The sequence below is a fragment of the Notamacropus eugenii genome, chromosome 3 (genome assembly GCF_028372415.1).
Source record: "Notamacropus eugenii isolate mMacEug1 chromosome 3, mMacEug1.pri_v2, whole genome shotgun sequence".
Taxonomy (NCBI): domain Eukaryota; kingdom Metazoa; phylum Chordata; class Mammalia; order Diprotodontia; family Macropodidae; genus Notamacropus; species Notamacropus eugenii.
The window spans coordinates 466,236,258-466,257,886 of NC_092874.1; the positions used below are offsets into that span (position 1 = coordinate 466,236,258).

At 40.5% G+C, this 21,629-nt stretch overlaps 1 protein-coding gene across 10 annotated transcripts in view; it reads left to right on the forward strand.

Annotated features, from left to right (window-relative positions):
- Positions 1–317: 317 nt before the first annotated feature.
- The window catches only part of CFAP20DC (CFAP20 domain containing), a 215,152-nt gene continuing 193,840 nt past the window's right edge, over positions 318–21,629 (forward strand). For 9 of the 10 annotated variants that reach the window (XM_072598796.1, XM_072598803.1, XM_072598804.1 and 6 more), the window contains exons 1-4: positions 318–606; positions 10,816–10,905; positions 11,970–12,063; positions 15,935–16,007. In XM_072598796.1, the coding sequence (XP_072454897.1) occupies positions 586–606; positions 10,816–10,905; positions 11,970–12,063; positions 15,935–16,007 (278 nt within the window). In that variant the 5' untranslated portion in view covers positions 318–585. Of the gene's footprint in view, positions 607–10,815; positions 10,906–11,969; positions 12,064–15,934; positions 16,008–21,629 lie in introns of those variants that run through there. The other variant, XM_072598805.1, reaches the window with a different exon arrangement.

Below are 21,629 nucleotides of genomic sequence, written 5' to 3' on the forward strand. Positions count from 1 at the left end.
CCGCTAGCGTCCCGCCCCCTGCCTGTTGAGCCGCGCCCCTCTAGAGCGCGCGCTCGCTCCCAGCCCCGGCGTGGCCGCCGCGGGGCGGCCCCGCGTGTTTACGTCATCGCGCGGCGCCCCTCTCGCTCCCCCCCGCCCCCCCCCCGCCATCCTCTCGGCGCCCCTCCCAGTCCCTCGCTAGCGTCCCGCCCCCTGCCTGTTGAGCCGCGCCCCTTGAACTCGCTCCCAGCTCCGGCCGGGCCGCCGGGGGTTGGCCCCGCGTGTTGACGTCATCGTGCGGCGCCGCGCTGGCCCCGCCCCTCGGCGCCCCGGAGCCCGGGCGTTAGCGGGGCGGGGCCCTGGCGGCAGCACTCGGCGTCGCTCGGAGGCGGGGTCCGCTGGGGCGCGTCTCCGCCCGGCCCTGCGCTGGCGGGCATGCGGTTGGTTTCCCCGGGCGCCTTGTTGTCCGAGAGTTAACAGCCGCCCGGGCGACGCGGCTTCCCCCCAAGATCCCGGGGCGCAGCGGGCGGGCAGCCGGCCATGCACCGGCGCGGAGGCCGGAGAGCAGCGCTCTGAGGCCCCGGCCCCGCCGCCCTCCCTGCAGGGATGTTCAAAAATGAGTACCAGGTAACTGGGAGCCTCCCCCTGCCCTGCCCCCGCCGGGCCCCGCCTCGAACACGTGCGGAAACTGAGGCCCAGCAAGGCGACGTCTCCGTCCGTAGCGGGGCTGGGATTTGAACCCAGCGCCGGTGGGCCGCAGCTCGGAGTTGTGCCGAGCGCCAGGGGGCGCAAAGAAAGGGGACCGCAGCCCCCAGCGCCTTCCGCGCCTCAGTTTCCCCACCGTGGCAGAGAGCGGCGTCTGAAGTCACCAGAACCCCCCCCTGCGGCGGTGCTGGGGCCCCGTAGGACCGTGGATAAGTCACCTTCGCTCCGTGGCGGGGCAGAGAGAGGAGGAAACGGACCTCGAAAGGAGTGCGGGGCGCCTGGGATCGGGGGCCAGAGTCGGAGCCCCAGCCGGGCGGAGAACGAAGGGGAAAGCCTGGGCTCCGCGATCCCGGCCTCCCCCACCCGCCCGAGCCCCCTCCTGTGCGGGGAACGAAGCGCCCCCCTGGCTCCCTGGCACCCGCCTCCCCCCACCCCCACCTGTCTGCCTTGGCCAGCTCCCAGCGATGCCCGTTCTTTACCTGTGTGTGGGTTGTAAAGGCAATTGTGGAGAATTTTGTGGGTTCTGTAGGGGTGGGGAGTGTCCGTGGTGAAAACGCCGACTTTTAAAGCCTCCTGTGTTCTTTCAGCTGGTAATTCTACCACCAGTCCAGTATTATATCCTCCCCGTAACACCTCAGAAGAGGGAGAATTAAGTTCCCTAGTTCCATGTCCTCTCATAGCTGTTTCTACCTTTTATCTTAAAATGACCAGAAACATGTCAACTTTGGGGGGAAAACCCTTCTGTTGGAAAGTACAAATAGCGCTTAAAAGATTTATTTAGTCCACAAGCCTCTATTAAGCACTTACAGTGTGCCATTAGGTTCTTGTAGTAGACGCTTCTCTTTCTCCAAGGTGATTACCATTCAGTGTTTAATTCCTGTGATTTATCATTGAAATTGTAAGTTAGGCCACATCTCCCTACTTTTACCTCTTAGGTTTCCTATGGGGAATGTAGATTTTCCTGAGCTCTGAATGCTTTTTCACACATTTCTGTGTAGAATTGAAAAAAGAAACAGACATGTTCTTTGGTGGTTGGCCATTGCTTTGGGGGGAGACTAGAAACACCATTTTGTTTGTAATTTAAAAAAAAAAACAACTTGTCTAAGAAATGAGTCCAGAAATAGGTGAAATGTGTTTGTGCTTCGTTAAGAAGCAGGTGTAGAAGATGTGAACTCAGCTAGTAGAAGCAGCAATGCTTAATCACATTTTTCTGATTCAGTGGTGGCCCCTGGCGATGAGCCTCTCAGAACAGGCCTCTTATATTCTGAGCTTTGCCAGGCTGGCAGAATCTGCCCAACATAGGGCTCTGCTGCTGATGGCTTAGGGGCACTTGATGCCATGGTGAGACATTGAGCAAGAACATGTAAACATGATCAAACCCCTAAGCTAGTTTTTGGATCTTGGATCTCAGCAAGTTTTATTAATTGGAATGAATGAGAAGCGTATTTAAATTAGAGATTGAGAAGGAATTTCTAGGGCCAGGATGACCCCTCTTTCTTGTTTCCTATCACTTAGTTGCCTTCTGCTGCTATCTCCTTCTTTACCCTTGTCTCCCATGATGAGGTGACCTTACTCCTTACCAGCAACGCCCACCCCACTTGCACAGACATCCCATTCCATCCTTTCTCCTCTGACAGATTGCCCCCTTTTGTCATTCGTCCTCCCTGACTGCTGGTTCATTCCCTACTGCCTATAAAAATACCCATGTCTCCCCTATCCTAAAACACCCTCATCCAGCTGTCATCCCATACCTCTTCTGCCCTTGGGGTCTCCACTTTCTCCCTTTTCCCTCTCTTCTTAACCCCCCAGAATCTGGCGTCTGACCACTTTGTTGCACCTTCATTCCACTCTCTCCAGATCCAATGTCCTTTTTTCAGTCCTTAGTCTTCTTGACCTCTCCTGGGTCTTTTCTCACCTCTCTGATCCCTCCTTCTCTATCTCCTTTGCTGGATCCTTATCCAGGTTCTGTCCTGCGTCCTCTTCTAATCAGCTCCCATGAATTTTATTACTGTCCTTATGCTGATGATTCTCAGATCTACCTGCCCTTATTTCTCTGCTGGCCTCTTTGCAGTCTTGCATCTACAACTGCCTTTCTGAATTTGAGATGTTCTCTAGGATTCTATGTCTTGAACCAGACATTGAGTAGATATTTTAAAGTAAACATCTTGCCCCCTAAACCCTCCGTCTCCCACAGTCCACCTTCCATATGCATGTGAAGGGCATCGCCTCAACCTAAGAATCATCCAAGGCCTCTCACTCACTCCCCATATCCAAGCTGTTGCCAAGGTCTGTCAGTTTCAGCTTTGTATCTGACCTATCTCCAATAGGTCTCTTCCATTGACATGACCCCCACCATGAAGAAGACCTTTATCACATTATGCCTGGACTATAGCAATGGCCTCCTGGTAGGTCTGCTTGCCATAAGTCCCTCCCTACTCCAATGCATCCCCCGTTTAGCTACCAAAGTGACATTCCCAAAGTGCAGGTCGGATCATGTTCCACTGCCTTCCCCCCAGCTCATTTGCCCAGGGCCTCATTTGTCACCCCAGAGCCCTCCAGCCACTCACTACTCTTGTAGGATCTTTTTGATGGTGGCTTTCTCTCCTCCATGTTCACTAGCTGTTCCCTAAATATTGCATTCTGTTGTTTGGCCTTCCCTTTCTCCTTGACTTTGGCTAACTAATCAAATTGGTCAGTTTTTTCTGCTGTTAAGGTAACTTGAGCTCAACAAGGGTAGCTAAGTGCTCTTCTACTTCCTCCCCACCCTGCTCTTTTTTGGGCACCTTCCCTTCTTTCTGGTCCCACCATCATTCACCTTGACAGGGAAGAAACAGACCGAAGCGGAGTAAGACTTGAGCTGCTTTCCCCTTTCTGCACTCAGATTTCATTCTTCCATGTTGTGATTCCAGCCTTTCTTTGACCTTTTCTACAGTGTGCCTAAGAAACCCTATCTTTTTGTTGTTATCACATTTCTTTGGAAATATTTGGTGCATTCAGAGCCTTAATTTCTTGACATTATTTATCCAGCACCATGATATGCAGGTTATGTTCATCTCCATCACCTGCCTTTCTTTTCATCTTTAGGTGTCTTTAAAAAAAAAAAAAATCTTCATTAATTGATGAGTTCCCAGTCATCCTCACCAGTCACCTTAAACTCTCTCTTTTTTTCAAATTCATTAGAATTGTTTGACTGTCTTCAGGATTTCACTCTTGAGATGTTCTCATTTCTTCTGGGTTGACTTCACCTGTAGAATTTGTCTGCAGAATTCTACTTATGTTTCATTTGAACCCTTTGATATCACCTCTGCATATGTCTAGAGTGCACGTGATATGATGTCTAACTTTCCTCTCCACTATCACAAACTCTTAAGAGAGGGACTAGTTGCTTCCCCACAAGGTTGCCATGATTACCTAGAAGTCAATTGTTTCTTGTTAATGAGAATCAGATATAGAGTAGATTTTTCACTTGTTGATTTTCTTTTTCACAAGATGAAAGATCGGTAGCCATGACAAGAAAGTATTAGCTGCTCATGTTTGACCAGTAGGTTGTCAGTAGTCTCTGACTGGTCTCCTGTCACCACTATATTATCTCTCTGTGCTAGGCATCAGATATTTCCTGAACTTATATATTCTCTTTTTCCCTCCAGGTGGTCTGTAGTATATTCTCATGATCAAAATGGCTTCTTTTGTACCTATAGTTGATGTACATGTAAACATTCTCCACCAAGCTTCACCCTCTTCTGGTTCCTGAATTTCCTGACAGGGATATTTATCTTTCTAAAGACCCTGTATCAGGCACATATAGTGAACATGATCTTGTAACAGGCACATGTAATAAAACAAATTCACACATTGGCCATGTCTGATAATGTACATCTCATTCTGCACCTCTTATCTGCCACCTCTCTGCTAAGAGTTGAGATGTGAGCTTCATTAGTCTTCTGAAGTCATACTTGTTCATTTCATTGATTAGAATTCTTATATATTTCAGAGTTGTTCTTTTCATTGCTATAGCCACATTGTGTAAATTTTCTCCTGTCCTCCTTACTTTGATCTCCTTCAGTACCTGCAGATCTTCTCAGTATTCTCTGAATCTGTTCCTTTGGTTGTTAGATTGTAAGTTCCTTGAAGGCAGGAACTGTCTTTTGCCTCTTTTTGTATCTGTAGCACTTAGCACAGTGCCTGGCACACAACAGAGGGTAATAAATGTTGATTGATTGATTCTTTTGGTATAATAGCATTCCATTTACATTTGTATACCATGATTTGTTCACCTGTACCCTACTTTGAATGGTTATTTCTTATACTGGTTCTTTCCTATAATAAAAAGAGCTCTGACAAAATTTTTTTTGCAAATATAAGAGATTTTTATCTCCGCCTTCTTTCCTTTTTGATGTGAAGCTGTCTGCCTAGGTCAAAGAGTAGGCACGGTTGACTTTGGGTATAGTTACAAACCCAATAGGTTTGGACCAGTTGGACCAGTTCACAGCTTCCCCCAACAATAGATTAATGTGCTCCTCCCCTTTCACTTCCTAAATTGCCATTTGCCTTTTTTTAATTATCTTTGATAATCTGATAGGTGTGAGGTAAATCTTAGTGTTGTTTTTATTTTCATTCCTCTTATTTATTAGGCAGTTGGACCATCTCCCATATGACTTGATAGCTTACATTTCTTCTTTCAAAAACTGACTGTTCATATCCTTTGAGCAATTTTCTGTTGGGGACTGGATTTTGTATTTAAGTATTTATATCGATTCCCTGTATTTCTTGCCTGTTAAATATTTATCATAGAATTTGCTGTAAACTGTTTTTGTCTTAGTTAACCAACGTATCATCTACAGAAAAATCATTTTGTTTCTTCTTTATATTTATTCCCTCAATTTCTTTATCTTCTCTTATTACAATAGCTTGCATCTCTAGAACAACATAAAATAATAGAAATAGCAATACAAATCTGCTTCATCCTTTATGTTTTGGAAAGGCTCCTAGTATTTATGAGAAGCAATGCTAGTTCTTGGTTTTAGATAGTTAACAGTTTAACATATTAAGGAAAGGTCCATTTATTCCTATGCTTTTAAATTTTCTCAACCACAAGTGGGTATTTTATGTTGTTAAAAGCCCTTTCTACATCTGTTAGCATAATTGCATGATTTTTTATTAGTGTGATCCTTTATGCGTGTAACTTGCTCTGCATTTCTGGTATAACTTCAGGTGGTCATAGTGTACCATCTACTTAATATGTTGCTGCAGCCATTTTGCTGGGTCCAAGCCCGGCATCTGCCACATAAGGCTTTGTGATCTTGGGCAAGTCCTTTCACTTCTTAATACTCTAGAGAGTCTCAGTAATAATAACATTAATAATAGCTAGCATTTATATTGAGCATTAAGGTTTGCAAAGTGTTCTAAATGTTTTCTCATCTGATCATCACAACGGTCCTTTGAGGGGAGGTGCTATTATGAAATATACCAAGGATGTCACTAGTTCAGTATCTAAGGCAGGCCTTATTTCTATCCCTAGTCATTAAAAATTTGGTTTATAGTTTTAACTTCCTGCTTTTTACCTCCCTGTTTTAGTACCAGGACCATATTTATGTCATAGAAGGATTTTGGTAGGATACCTTTTTTTCAGTTTTTCAAATAGTTATAATGTTCGAGTTACTCATTCTTTGAATGTTGGGGAGAATCTACTTATAAATATATCTAGTCCAATTTTTTTCTTCCTTTGGGAGTTTATTTGTGATTTGTTCAAATTCTTTTTCTGAGAACAGGTTATATAAATGATGTTTTTCTTGTTCTGTTAAGCTGTGTGTTTTATATTTTTGTAAATATGTATCCATTTTATGTAATGATCAATTTTGCGCTTATTTCATTTTATGTGAATTTTCCTTTTGGTTTTGAATTTGCCTCTCCCCCTTATTAAATTAATTAACAGTTTGGGTATTTTTAATCATTTTTAAGGGTTCCATTTTCATTTTATCAATTTTATGATTTTTTAAATCTTTTCTTTGATTTTTCATAATTTTTTAAGAAATGTCGTTGTCCAGTTTCTTAAGTGCATTTCAAAACCTTTGGTATGTTGTCTCATTATTTTATTTGGTGAAATTATCTATTTCTATGATTTCTTCTTTGACTCTTGTCATATTCTGTAGGTTAAATTTGTTTAGTTTGTTTGAGTCATTTCATCAAATTCCTTTTGATTGTAATTCATATTGTATTATGATCAGTAGAGCATGTACTTTTCTTCTTTTCTTCATTTGTCTGGATATTTTTAATGCTTTAGTCTCTGTGGTGATTTTTTGTAAAAGTTCCACACACTGCTGAGTCTTATCTACCTTTTCTAAAATCTTTTTCAGGTCTTCAGTTTCTGTAGTAATTCAGACTTGATTCATGCCTGTCCAGTAATTCATATACAGGACTGGACTGAAATGAGATACTCATAGACTGTCTTAATAGTTTAAAAAAAAAAAAAAAGCAGATTACTAAGCAGATTGAGGTAGACTCAGTTCTCCCCAGTTTCCCAAAGAACAAAAAAAAATGTGTCTGGTTAATAGTGTATTGTCTGGAACAGCAGTAAAATACAGTCTAGGTCTGAAGGCCCCGATTCCTATTGGATTGATTTTTTTAATGCTCTGGGCAGCCAGGAAGACTTGTAAATGGCTCAAGCCTTAGCCACGCAGGCCACTCAGGTGACTGCACATGGGAACATTTTTCCACATTGTGGCAGGATCTTAGTAGACAACACTCCTTTCACAACTTCCTTCTTGTTTTTTTTTTTGTTTTGTTATTTTTTGTCAGGTTTATCTAAGTCTGACTGGGATACGTTGACTTCCCCATCTATTATAGTTTTTCTGTCTGTTTCTCACTGTAATGTGAATTAGCTTTTCCTTAAGTTGTTTGGATGCTGTGCTATTTGACACATATCTCTTGAGCATTGTCATCATTTTATGTTCAATGATGTGTTTGACTCTGATCTAGTTTCCCTGCTTCTCTCTTTAACTAACTAGTGGTGCAGTGGATAGAGCACCAGTGCAGGAGTCAGGAGGACCTGAGTTCAAATCTCACCTCAGACACTTGAGACTCACTAGCTTGGGCAAGTCACTTAACCCCAATTGCCTGATCCTGGGTCACCTCCAGTCATCCTGATGATTATCTGGTCACGGGATTTAGATGGCTCTGGAGGAGAAGTGAAGCTGGTGACCTGCACAGCCCTTCCTCACTCAAAATAAAGTCAAGTGCAAGTCATGTCATCATCTCTCTGATGGCATGGTCTTCTTTGGCAACAAAGGACGAACGTATCATTTTTACCATTGCTTTGTCTGAGAGCATGATTGCTACCCTACATTTTTAGGTTCACCTGAGACACAGTAGATTCTGCTCTGACGCCCTAATCTTAACCTTGTGAATCTTTTACATTTTAACTGTGTTCCTTGTTCTATTCTTTTGGAATGGGCATTCTGCCCCTTCACTTCCCTTAGTATTCTAGGAGGTGGCATTGACCCTTGTTGCAATTCTGATGGGATGACAAAGGTAGGACACCTCAACCCTGAGATCTGCCTGGGAGGAGCTGTCTTGGGCTCTATGCCCTCTCAGAGCCAAGATTCTACTCACTTTTCCAGAGATCATACTGGCTTTTGGCACCCTTCCACTTCTGTGGCCAGAGTGAGTGAGACCTTCTAGAAATTTTCTGCAGTGTGAGTCTGGATGGAGGAGCTTACTGATCATCCCATGGCCTTTGCTGGATATATAGGTTTGAGGATCATCTGCAAACAAATGCTAATTGAACCCATGGAAGCTGATGATCTCTCTAAGTGAGATAGTATAAAATGAAAAAAAGGGATCAAGACAGCTTTGGAACAGCCTCATGGTGCTGCTAGGGTGTGACATGGATGAAAACCAGCTGAGAAGACTGCGAAGGAGCAGTGTGCCAGGAGGACTGGGAGAGTAGTATCATAAAAACCTAGAAAGAAGAGGGAATTGAGGAAAAGAGGTGATCATCAGTTCACGGGCTGCAGCGGTAACCCTGCCTGCCCACGCTGGCCTTTTTACATGTTCTCTTCCAGCATCTCGCAGACTCAGCCATCTCTCCCCACCCCTTTAATCTGTAATCTTTTCCTTTTCTACTGCTCCTAAAAACATGCCATCTCCCTCATCCTTAACAGACCCTCATAAGTCTCTCTGCAAGCTTTCCTCCTCTGTCTCTCCTTCCTTTATCAGCCAAACTTTCAGTAAGATATTCTCTTTGATTGCTTTCATATACTCTCTTTCTGCTCACTTCTTCTCAGAAGTGACCTCATCATGCAAGTGAAACTGCCTTTTCCCAAAGCCACTAATACTCACTTAGTTGCCAAATCTGATTGTCTTTTCTCATTTTTTAATCTTTCTTGACTTTCGCAGTATTTCACGCTGTTGACTCCCCTCTCCAACTAGATACCGTCTATGTTCTGGGGTTTTGGAACATTGCTCTCTCTTGGGTCCCCTCCTACCTTTCTGACTGTTTCTCTTCAGTCTCCTTTTTTGGAACATCATCCACATCATATCCCCAAATTATGGATACCCCCCTAGGGTTCTGTCTTGGACCCTCCTCTCTCGGTGAAATCAGTTCTCATGGCTTTAATTATAACTATGCTGATGATTCAGATCTATAATTCAGATGTATGTATCCGGCCCAATGATCTCTTTAGAACTTCCAGTCTTGTGTTCTTCTGTTTAGATCTGGATGCCCCATAGGCATTTTCAAAACTGAACTTATCTTTCTCCTCAAATCCATGCCTCTTCTAATCTTTGCCATTTCTTTTGTTTGTTTTAAATTTATTTGTTTTCAGTTTTGTACAATCACTTCCATAAATCTTAATATTTTCTCTGACTCCCTACCTCCCTCCTCCCTTTTGGAGACGGCATGCAATCTTATATGTGGGTGGCATTTTGCGTCAAGAGTCCTTTGAGAATGTTTTAGGTCCTTGCATTGCTATGAGAGGCTAAGTCTACCAGAAAAATTCCTTGCAAACTGGGGTCGTCCTTTCACTCAGCATCAGTTCATATAAGTCCTTCCAGGCCTCTCTGAAATCTTCCTGTTTGTCATTTCTTATAGCACAATAATATTCCATTACATTCATATACCACAAGTTGTTCAGCCATCTCCTAATTGATGAGCATCACCTTGATTTCCATTTCTTGGCCACCACAAAGAAAGATACTCTAAATATTTTTATACATGTGGGACCCTTTCCAATTTTTATGATTTCTTTGGGATATAGTCCTAGTAGTGATATTGCTGGATCAAAGGGTATGCACATTTTTATGGCCCTTTGGGCATAGTTCCAAATTGCTCTCTAGAATGGTTGGATTAGCTCACAGCTCCACCAACAACGAATTAGTGTTCCAGCTCTCCCACGTTTTCTCCAACATTTATCATCTTCTTGTTTTGTCATGTTAGCCAATCTGATAGGTGTGATGTGGTACCTCAGAGTTGTTTTGATTTGCATCTCTCCAATCAATAGATTTAGAGCATTTTTTCATATGACTATAGATAGCTTTAATTTCTTCCTCTAAAAACTCCCTGTTCATATCGTTTGACCATCTATCAGCTGGGGAATGACTTGTATTCTTGTACATTTAACTCAGTTCTACATATATTTTAGAAATGAGCCCTTTATCACAGACACTAGTTGCAAAAATTCTTTCCCAGTGTTCTGCTTCCCTCCTAATCTCGGTTGCTATTTCTATCAAGAGTACCACTATCCATCTAGTCCCCTAGGTTAGAAAGTCCAGACAGGTGAGAAACCTGCGGTGTTGAGGTCACAGGTGGCCCTTTAACTGAATCCAAACTTCATAGAACAATCCCGTTAATAAAAGAATTTGTCCTATAAACTTTGGATTCAGTCAGAAGGCCACATGTGCAGGAGGTCAGGTTCCCCACCTTAGTCAAGAATGACGCTGACTCTCTTGACTCTCTCTTGACTCTAACTCTCACTCTTCTCCACATTCTCAAGCTAGAGTGTAATCTACTTTAGGATGGAGAATTTTGTCTTTTTATTTCCCATAGTTGGTCAAGGTTCCTGACGCATCATACATGTTTGATCAATACTTGTTGATTAATTTATTGTTGATTGTTTATTTACCTTTATTTTGTAGGGGGGGCCATTTGTTGAAATCTTCAGTGCCCAGGGCAAAAATCCCGGAGCAAGATGGAAGATCTTTGGCAGTCCATCTGTAATTTGGAAAGTAAGTGTTATAATTTAAATATAACTTCAACCTATAATTTCAACCCATGTAAAATCATTTATGAATGTTAAGAGTGAAAGATAAGAGCTATGAGTGACTTGATTGTAAGATAAACTTATTACTTGCATTTCTTCTAATTTCATAATAAATGAGCATTTATATTTAGCTTTTTTCAAACTTAGCACATTTGAAATTCTTATTGTACCTTGTATACTTTTATTTAATAGGCCCAGATTAATTTTGTTTATAGCAACTTTGTTGTTAATCAAAGGTATCTTAAGTCCCCTTTTGAGATATTTATATCCCTCCTTGTAAGGAAATTTGATAGGTCAAATAAAGTAATAAATTAAACTTTAGGACTTTTCAGTCCTAAGTATATCATGTTACTTGATCACACAATTAGTAACAAAAGATAACATTGCAATTTTCTTTCATTACTTCAAGGATCAGTATGATTACACCTTCTACAATAAAGATTGCAGCTAATATATCTATCAGCCTTTGTCTTTGTGAGTTGCTGTGGTCAAAAGTTCACCGACCAGTACAACCCTCTAGCAGTGAGCTGCTCCATGCTGAACTTTTTAGTCTTTGGATGATAAGCACACAACCCATTGTCTGCTCTGTCTCATCTGGGAGAGCCTTTGAGAACCTGGAGTCCTCCAAATCAGTTGGGGATTGAAGTGAAACCTCCTTTCACTTCCTTATTCCTCTTCTACTAAGTGTAGATAACCCAGAGTAAAGCAGAATTAGAATGAATTAAATTTCAAGAGCTTCTGGTTAGGAATTAGAGGATTTGCAGCAATGGAAATGTTCTTCTAGTGTGGAAAAAAAAAGATTCTGCCATCCAAAGAGAGATCCAATCATGCAAGCCATACATAATCCAGGAAAATCTCATTTGGTTTTTGTGCTTTTTTGAAAACTTGGCCTATTGTGGAAAAACTACAACACACCCTTCTAGTTTCAACTCATTAAGTAAATCTGTCTGTGAATTTGTATCTTTGATTTTATAATGGAATTCAAATGGAAATATCCTTTATTTTTTCTTTTTCTTTTCCATTCTTTAGGAGTTTGATAAAGAAGTTAAAAGTTTTGTCTTTGTCCTTGAAGGCAGTAGTCAGACCAATAAAATTCAGTTACCAAAGGAGAATAAACAGATTCGTAAGTATTATACCAATATGCTAAATACTGCATTCCATTTCTTATTTATTGTTCTGCTTTTCCCACTAAGGGAAATTGAATTCATACTCTTTATTTCAAGGAGAATAATTTTTTCAGAAAGTTTGCCATGATTAGTGGATCACTTTATAATTAGACTAGACTTTGAAATATTTCCCAAACAAGAATTGAAAATCAAATGGAAATTTCCTTGTGCAACAAAAAAAATTGGGGAAATAGTAAATTAGGGATTATTTTGCATCAGCTTTCAAAGAGAAATAAATTGCGGTAGGCATGAGATATACAAAGACAAAAATGAAATAATACCTACCCTTAAGGTACTTGCATTCTTACAGTGTAGGGAACAGACTTTCCTGGAGCATGTTTCTCTGAACATTGATATTCTTCATCATATCAGGGATCACTGAAATTCCAACTCTACATAATTCCCCCCCTTTATTATATATTAAATTATTTATTTCAGTTTTTCTTCAAAGTTTCTATGATTTTTTTATTTATTATTTGTACCTCCAGCAATGCAGATTGCACCCTCTCTCCTTCAGAGATGGTTTTATGAGTTGCTCTGTACAAAAAGAAATATTATTACCTAATGGCCAACCTCTTGTGATGATCTTAAGCTACTCCTTGGATGACCATCTGTCTGTTACTGGACAGTTCCAGCTTGGTAGAACCTTGCCAGATATTATGCTTTGTTAAAGTAGCCTTGGTTCACTTCCACAGTAGTGACAACAATAACTGGCATGTCCATAGCATTTACTGTGTGCCAGATGCTGTGCTAAGCACTTTACAAATATTATCTGCTTTGATCTTCACAGCCATCCTGGGAGGTAGGTGGTGTGATTATCCCTATTTTACAGATGAGGAAACTGAGGCAAACAGCATCAAGTGACTTGCTCAGTGTCACACAGCTACTAAGTATCTGAGGCAGGGTTTGAACTCAGGTCTTTCTAACTCCAGACCTGGTGCTCTCTCTCCTATGCCACTCAGCTTTCACAGCACCATGAGACATCAGAGTAGGACTTGATTGCAGAGGATGGAATTACATGTGTATCAAAAATATTTATTCTATATGGCAAAATTTTGGTGTGAAAGTAGGCTTTAGTTCAATTCCACAAGAATATGTTAAGTAGTATTCCATCAGTCAGTTAAAATGGATTTATTAAGCATCTAGTTATCTGCCAGGCACAGTGCCAGATGCTAGGGATACAAAGACAGTGGGCTTACTATCTGTTAGGGGAAAGAACAGACATATAAATAAATAGGATATATAGGAAATTGTGATAAGTCTGTGTGAAATTTGCAGTGGGAGTCCTAATATTCACCTGACAGTAGGGATGAGGTGACAGGGAAGGCTTCAGGGAGGAAATGGCTGCTGATTTAGCCTTTGGAAGAAGGGAACTGGAACAGGTAGTGTAGTGCTGATGTGATATTCACAGGGCCTATGGCAGCTACGAATGTGACAGCACAGTTCTGAATCGCTAAGTATAACAGCCACTCCATATAGAAGACAGAACCAAAACATTTATTCAGACACTAGAAAGCCAAATCCATCATAGCAACAAAGAAATCTAGACCCAGTAACAATGCAGGGAGCACCACCATCCCCAAGCCTTCCTTCTGTTAGGCTTCCCACAAACTAGCTGTCCCACTCACGCCAGTTGTGGACTGCTCTTTCCCAGCGCTGACTAGTCTGACCAACTTCCTCTCAGCTCTGTTCCAGTTCTGCTTCTTCCTGTTCCAGTCAATCAGCAAGCTCCTCCTACCACAGGCTTCATGTGACTCAAATTCATGTGATTTGGGCTTCTGTGTGACTTAAGCAGGTCTCATAGGTCTACTAATGGATGAAAAAGATCTTCCCATCCCATTAAAAATGCATTAATTCCATTAAAGATACATTAACAATACAGGTAGGAGATGACAGAAGATCCATGTTAGACAAAATGTGTCAAGGCATGGAAATGGTAAAGGACAGGGGGTAGTAGTACCAGGAGTACACTTTAGCTGAAACCTTATATGTGGGAAGGAGACTAGTAGTCAGTAGAGCCAAATATTTAGGTTGGAGCTCCGTTGTGAGAGTTGGTATGCCACAATCAGGAATTCATAATTTATTTGGTAGGCAATGGGGAGTCACTGAAGGTTCTTGAGTACACAATGGAGATGATAATAGTAATGTGTTAGGAAAGGTAGGGTTGGGTTAGATGTGGATGATAGATTCGGGTCAGGAGGATGAGTTAGGTATTCCTTAAAATAGTCCATGTCAGAAGAGTTGAGGTCTAAACTACAGTAGTTGTAGGCTTAACTAATTCTATTTTGCTTTAGAATACTTTTGACCACTCTTTATTTCAGGAGTATTCTATTGCCTAAGGCCTCTTCTGCACTTGCCCCAGATAAACATTTATGAATTCTGTCAATACTGGGTAGCCCAGCCTCTGAAAACTTCCCTAAGACTTTTGGGCCACCTTGTATATATCAAGCTCCAAATTGCTGCATGGTCATGTTTTGGGGGGGAGATGATACTTCATAGGAATCCATCAGTCATAACAACCTAAAAAGAATCATTCCAAAGCACTTTCCAAGTTGCTTTGACCAATTTGTATCTCAGCCTACTGTGCGTGATTGTGCCTGTCTTTTCATAATCCCTTCAACATTAACTATTTCCATCTTTTGTCAGCTTTGCCAGTTTTCTGAGGACCATGTGAAACCTTAGAGTTGTTTTGATTTTTACTTCTCTTATTATTAGTTATTTGGAGCATTCTTTTAAGTAATTGTTAATAATTTGTGATTTTGAGAGCTGTTTGTTCATACCTTTTCACTGCTTACCTACTGGAAAATTAGCAGTTATTTAGTTTTTGAAAGGACAGTGCTGCTAGTGTAATCACCACCAACAAATTGGCATAATGAGAGCCCTTGAAGACTTTGCTTCTTTGGGTGCACTTTGACCTCACTGCCTAATAGTGTCCTGTTATGCTGCATTGAAAGAGAACTGCAGACAATACTCCTCTGTCTCCCACCTACATCAGCCTCCTTGACCTCATAACAGATCTTGGCCTAGGAAGAAGGCAATGTAGCTCGTGGACTGGTCTGAGATCTAAACGAAGAACTGAATGCTTATGTAACTAAGTCCAGTGCTGCTTAGCCAAATCATAAAACATTGTTGCTTTTCCTGATGTCTTTGACTCAACTGAAATTAGGGATGAGGAATCATATTTAAATTCTGAAATTCTAATGCCGGATAAGATTGTGATTCATTTACCATGAGCACATTTGAAGAAGTTGGCATTATAAATGAAAATGTAATTCTCCATTTCATTTGAGTTTGGAAACTTAACCATATGAGCCAGATATGGCTCATCAAGCTTTGGCTTACACAGTTGTCCTAATTGTAATTCTTTTTGTGATTGATTGTTTTTTATTAAGTTGTTTAATAAAGTTAAAACTGCCAGAGAATGAAAATAATTTCCCCATGTTTTTTATGGTAACTTTGATGGAATTCTATAGTTCAGGTTTATGTGCCTATGGGGAATACAGTGCATTGTGTTCATTCTCTTATAACCTAATAAAAATGGTAAGTAAAAAATTAGGTTTTTTTATTTTCATAAAAATTTCACTAAGACTACATATGAGACTTTAAGAAAGCAATGTTTTGGTTAAAGTTTGATTTTATTTTTTTGAATTCTTATTTGCTTTCCCAGGGTTATGAGGCAGCAGCAGTACTATTAGAGCACTTAGTCTATACTGCCAAAATGCTAAGAGATTTAGCCTGTGTATGACAGGTGATTATACTAAAGTGTGTGTGTACACGACTGTCCTAGTTCTCATGACATTGTCCGTTTCTTTTCCCTTCTTATTCTAGTTGGCCTGATCCAGCGGTTTCTTGTACTTCAGATTTACGTGCCCTTGGGACAAGACTTCTCTACTGAATTGCTGTAAGAAAGACCTCATTTCCCTGAATGTTTCATGTGTAGTAGACACTTGATCAATTGAAGCTGGACCAACAGCCATTAATCGCAAGTGGCAGTTTTTGCATTAACGAACAGTGACTTATCAAGTCAACATGAAGTAATTAAGTTAATTTAATCGTAGTTCTTAGATGCCCAGTATATTCTGGTATTTCCTCAGGGATAGAAAGAATTCCTTCTCTTTAAGGAAATAAAAAAGAATTATGATTGTGACAGTAAAGAGCACATAGTTTTAGGGAAAATATTCAGAAAAATTGAGCTACCCATTAAACTGCAGGTAATCAAGGGTGACTTGTATTAATGTTTATTTCCTGTTACTTGCACATATAGAAATATACATATTTTAAATTGGTTGTAACTCTACATTTTAATATAATTTATGTTATGCTTAGAAATATTGTCACTGATCAAGGAGAATGGGATTAGAATAGTCATATTCTTGCAAGGTAGACTTGATGATTTTCTGTTTTAAAGTTTGCCACATTTAAAATCTTGGGGATCATTGCTAGGAGGCGTGGAGCCAAACTGGAGATGAGAGATCTCCTTGAGAAATGGATCATGTGCCTAGTAAGAGTGCCAATGTCCTGGTGTTGTGCTTGAGCCCTGCAGAGGCTAACCCTCTCTAGCCTTGTCCAAGACTGTACTGAGGCAGAAACTAATGCTGGAATGATCAGGTGTGGGCAGCACTGCAGTTTGGCTTGCACCCGTTTTTGATAAGAGAACATGTATAGTGTAAGTGAGGAACCAGGCAGTTAACGGAGGACATCGAAAAGTTTTTCTTACTGTTTTCAGTCTCCTGAGATTCTCATGTAGTCCTCTCTTTTCATTGCTTGAATGGTAGTTTTCCCTACTTATACATTTTTTAATTGAAGGTTATATTCTTCAAGACTATCAGATGCAGTGATATTTCCCGTTTAGCAGAAAAGTAGAGAAATGGGAAAAAATTATCTTTACATTCATATTAAGTATTGGTACGATTAGTGCAAGTTTTTGAATAGCATGTTATTACTACATAATTGGTTTCAATTTTGGTCAATAATTCCCTGCTTTGTTAAGCTGAATGTCAAAGGATGCATTAAACAATCTGGTCCCCAATTTTAATCAGTTTTAAAAGTTTCTGGTCTTTAAGACCAGTGCCAAATGCAGTAAAAACTTAGGTAGCCATAATGCTAGTTCTATTTAACATAAACCTATTTCGTCTCATCCTTGTTGAAGATTTTGTACAATGGTTTAGTAAAAATGGACTCTGCAGACAATAATCTGATTAAAGATCTTATGGTTCCTCTTTGGGTCATTACTCTGTACGTTTATTATGATGGAGTGCGCAACCTTATTGGCATTTGTGTTGTCCCTCAAGGGTTGCAAAGCCCATGCTTCTCAGCCTCACAACTGTATGACATACCTTTTCACAGGTATTATGCCCATATTAAAGATGAGTAGAAAGAGGTTTAGAAGACTCAAATGGCTTCCAAATGACTCACATGGTTAGTAGGTGTTAGGTAATATTTGAACCCAGGTCTTCCCTGACTCCATGACATCACGCCCTTGTGTATTGAGTCCAAGGTCTAACAGGGAATTAGTGTTTTTAAATAAGTCAGATTTCAGCTTGTTTTCTTAAATCATTTCTCCTTCAGAAAACAGAAAAAAAATCAGATCTAATTGAGGTTTCTTGATAGGCAGAACTATTTAATGAAGATTTCACTTAACCATATTTGAAAAAAAACAAACCTGTTTTGTCATTAGAAAATGTTTTTTTCTTTTGGAAATTTTCAGTTAGATAAATCTTAAAGCATTGAAACCATAACAGTAGCTCAAATTCTTGTATTGGCCCAATGCTTTCTCAAGTTCATATAGACTCATTAGCCTCTTGGCCTATCAGATTGAAGAAAGGTCTTGTCAGACCAATTTGTAATTTACTCCCCAAGCCATTTAATTGTATAGGGCTTTCTGTCTTCGTTGGTCAAGTTAAAACCCCCAAAGGTGGAATCATGGATGCCTGAAGGGAAGTAGCAAAGGAACTTTTTAAAAGTTCTTAATTGTCATCACAGTACTTTCTCTTCAGTACAAGGGAAAATGAATGTTTGCCAAGGGTTTTTGTTGATTTGTCTTTTAACTGGATCTGTGATAGGACCAGTGAGGAACTCCATCTACATTGGTACCTTCTCTGCACCTTTTGGTCTTAGGGAATTATCTGGGCATGGGAAATTCAATGACTCATCCAGATAGAACTAGTCAGAATGTGTCAGGGAAAGGCTTGAACCCAGGTCTTCTTGACTTTGAAGCCAGCTAACTATCTGCCATCCCATACTGCCTCTCACTTGACAAGCAGAAGGTTATAACTTTTATTTTTAATCATCAAAAATGTTATTGAAAAAAAGACAAGGTCGTAGAATTGAAGAATTTTAGAGTTAGAGGGACCTTGGAAATGATCTAGTCAAATAAATCCATTATCAAACAAACCTTGAATTGTTCTTTTCAGAAGTAGTGATAACGTATAATCAATTGTCTTATTTTGTTCTCCTTGTGCCAAGAAAAAAAATAAGCAAAATGACTGAGTCTCTTGGAACACAGTCTCATAAAATACTCCTTCTCTTGTCAAAGCTTGTCCTAGGGTCCTCCTGCCTGAAATCTTGTTCTGTCATTATTTTGGTTTTTAGAACAAAACAATTGTATTTCTACTATAGATACAGAGGATTTTGTAGTACCGATGGATGTTAAGAATAACAAAATGTTTTATTTTGGAACAAAGTATGTGTAAGTAATGAATGGGATACTTTGGAAACTGTTTCTTTACCTTATTACTAAACAAAAACCATGTACTTTAAGCACAGACTTCTTCTCTCACATGTGTATTTGGAGATGAGACTGAGATTTTTTTTTTTTAAACACTGATCTCAGGTTAAGGCCTGCTCATAGAAGGGTCAGCAATGTCCAGTGAATTCCCTGTGTTGTTTGTGTGCCTTGAGATCAGTGGACACGTACCTGCTCTCACCCTTTTGGAAGAAGCTGCTACAGTAGTTTAATCTGAGTTCTTGGCAGACTGGACTGAACAAGAATCATGTCAAAGAAGTCATACAGACTATTTCAAGTAAATCATCAGCGTTTCCCTGAAGTACATTGAGGAATGGATCACAGTAAAAAGACTGCTTAGAAATAAGTCTTTCCACTTTGGTGCAAATCTCATTTTTCATACAAACTCCAGTTCTCTTCCTTCAAAGCATTTAAGCTAAATCTGCCTATTATTCCTTAGGCATCTGCATTTTTCAAGTTTTTATATTTGTTACACATCTAGATTGTCAGCAGTTCTTGAATACAAAACATAAATAAATGAGATAACTACATTTTAAAAATGAAGGTGTCTGCAAGAGCCATGGTATGAGGAGGAAGGAGACTTTAGAAAGGAAAGAAAGTATACATTCACAGGGAGAAAATGTGGTTCAAGTCTTTGGATTCAACAACAACACGCATAAAAGCCTTGCCCTTTCCCCAGAGGCTAGTTTTTCCCCAAGCTCCGTTTTCCATCAAAGGAACCTTATAAACCCTATTCCAGGTATTTTAAAAATCAACAGCTATGGGATGCCTTTGAGTCAGGAGAGAAAGGATGAATGAATGAAACATCCAGTAAGCACTTCCTGTGTGCAAAACACTATTCTAAGCAGTGGAGATATAAAAAGAGAAGCACAAACTGGCCTTGCTTTCAAGGAGCTCCTCTTCTAATGGGGAAGACAACACCTAGGGATAGGTTCAGGTACAAGTCAGATGGAAAACTCCCATGTTCTTAAGGGGCAGTGGCACAAAAGATAGTCATGCTTTTTCTTTAACGTCATTTCTACCAACGAAGTCATCAGTTTCTGATATTGCACCATTGAACAGAGTCAAGGTCTTTGGTGACAAGAACTTTCCTTTCTGGGACTCCAGTAGCTGTAGGCCTTGAAGGAGCAGTAACCAGGATGCATCACCCCAGAGGTTGCTTCTCAGGATGCTTGCCAAGGGCACTGGGTTGGAGCCTGGCTTCCCTCAAGGCTCCTGAGGTCAGGTTTCTGGGCTGTCTCCATCAGGATCTGAGGGGAAATGGAGATCAAGATGATGGCAGTGGTGGTTTGCCTTGCTTGACCCACGCTGCTTTCTATCTCTTTCCTGGGACCCTTGCTGCTTCAGGTAGGCTTCAGGTGTGAGTGGCAGCTGTTTGGCAGATGGTACGGATAGCTGGCCCCCTCTGCATAGGCGTAGCTCTGCAAGATGATGACTGTGAGGGCTGGGCTGGAAGCAGGTGTAGTGGTCTGGAGGATATTGCCACTTCCAGGACTTCTGTGCCCATCATCTTACTGGTGGCATTGGCCAGCAGTTATTGCTGGTGGTGAAGAAGATAGGCCCTATCTCCACAGTGATTTCTCAAGCACGCAGATACATCTTGCTGTACAAAGACTTCAGCTATTGGTTGATCAGTACAATTCACCAGAATACCAGAAGTACTACTTTGGAAACAAAGTAGATGTCCATCAGTTGGATGAATGGCTTAACAAATGTACATGAATATAGTGGAATGTTACTGTGCAGAGGGAAATGACAGAATGAATACAGAGAAGCATTGAAAGACTTAATGTGAACTGATGCAGAATGAAGTCAAAGGAGGCAGGCTATGTGAGAGGACATTTCCCTTTACTCTTTTTTAGAATTGGAATTGGGGTGGCAGCTTTCTTAGGTATGGAACATTGAGTTATTTATCAGATTTTTTTCCTGATCAATGTATTGATCGGTTTTGTTGATTTATCTTCTTTCTCTTCCTCATTTTTCTTTAAAATGTTTTCTTTGACATATGAGATGGCTCTCTGGGAAGGGAGAAAGGGAAGGATATAGAATGAGACTTAGGGGATTTCAAAACAAAACTTCTCCATAAAAATATATTTTGAAAAATCCCCCAAATGTCTAAAACTATTGTTACTAATACTGAAATTCTTTTCATCTGCTCATGATAGACTTAGAACTGCTGCTAGAGGTGAGTGTTACATTATTGACTTAAAAACTGGTCTACTTTATCTAATTTTTGAAGTGATTCCATATAAAGTTGAATTTTAGCCATCAGCATAATTTGAGGCTTAACATAGGGCTCTTTCTGGTAAATTTAACACAATAGATTTCCTAAGAGTCAAGCTTGAGGTGCATCGTGGTGGGATGGAGAGAGTCCTGACTTGAGAATCATCAGGCACCTCGTTGGCTACACCACCTATTACTTCCAGTGTGTGACCTTGGGCAAGTACTTCACCTTGGTCTAGATACGTGGTGTCAGACACAAATAGAAATGGATCACATCGCTTGTTGAGTTAGAAAACCACAAATTAGCGTTATATATGTTATATTTTTATTTAATTTTTAAAGTATTTTCCAATTACATCTTAATCTGGTTTAAGTCGGCCCAAGGGAACCTTACATGACATAGCTGGTCTAGGTGGTCTCTCAGGTGCTTTCTACCTCTTAAATCCATGATTCCAAGTTATTAAGTACTGAATAGCTTGAGGTTTTTGTTGACATCCTCTGCTCCAGTTCTGAAGTAGTGATAGATTCTCTAACCAAAATCAGTTCTACAAGAGA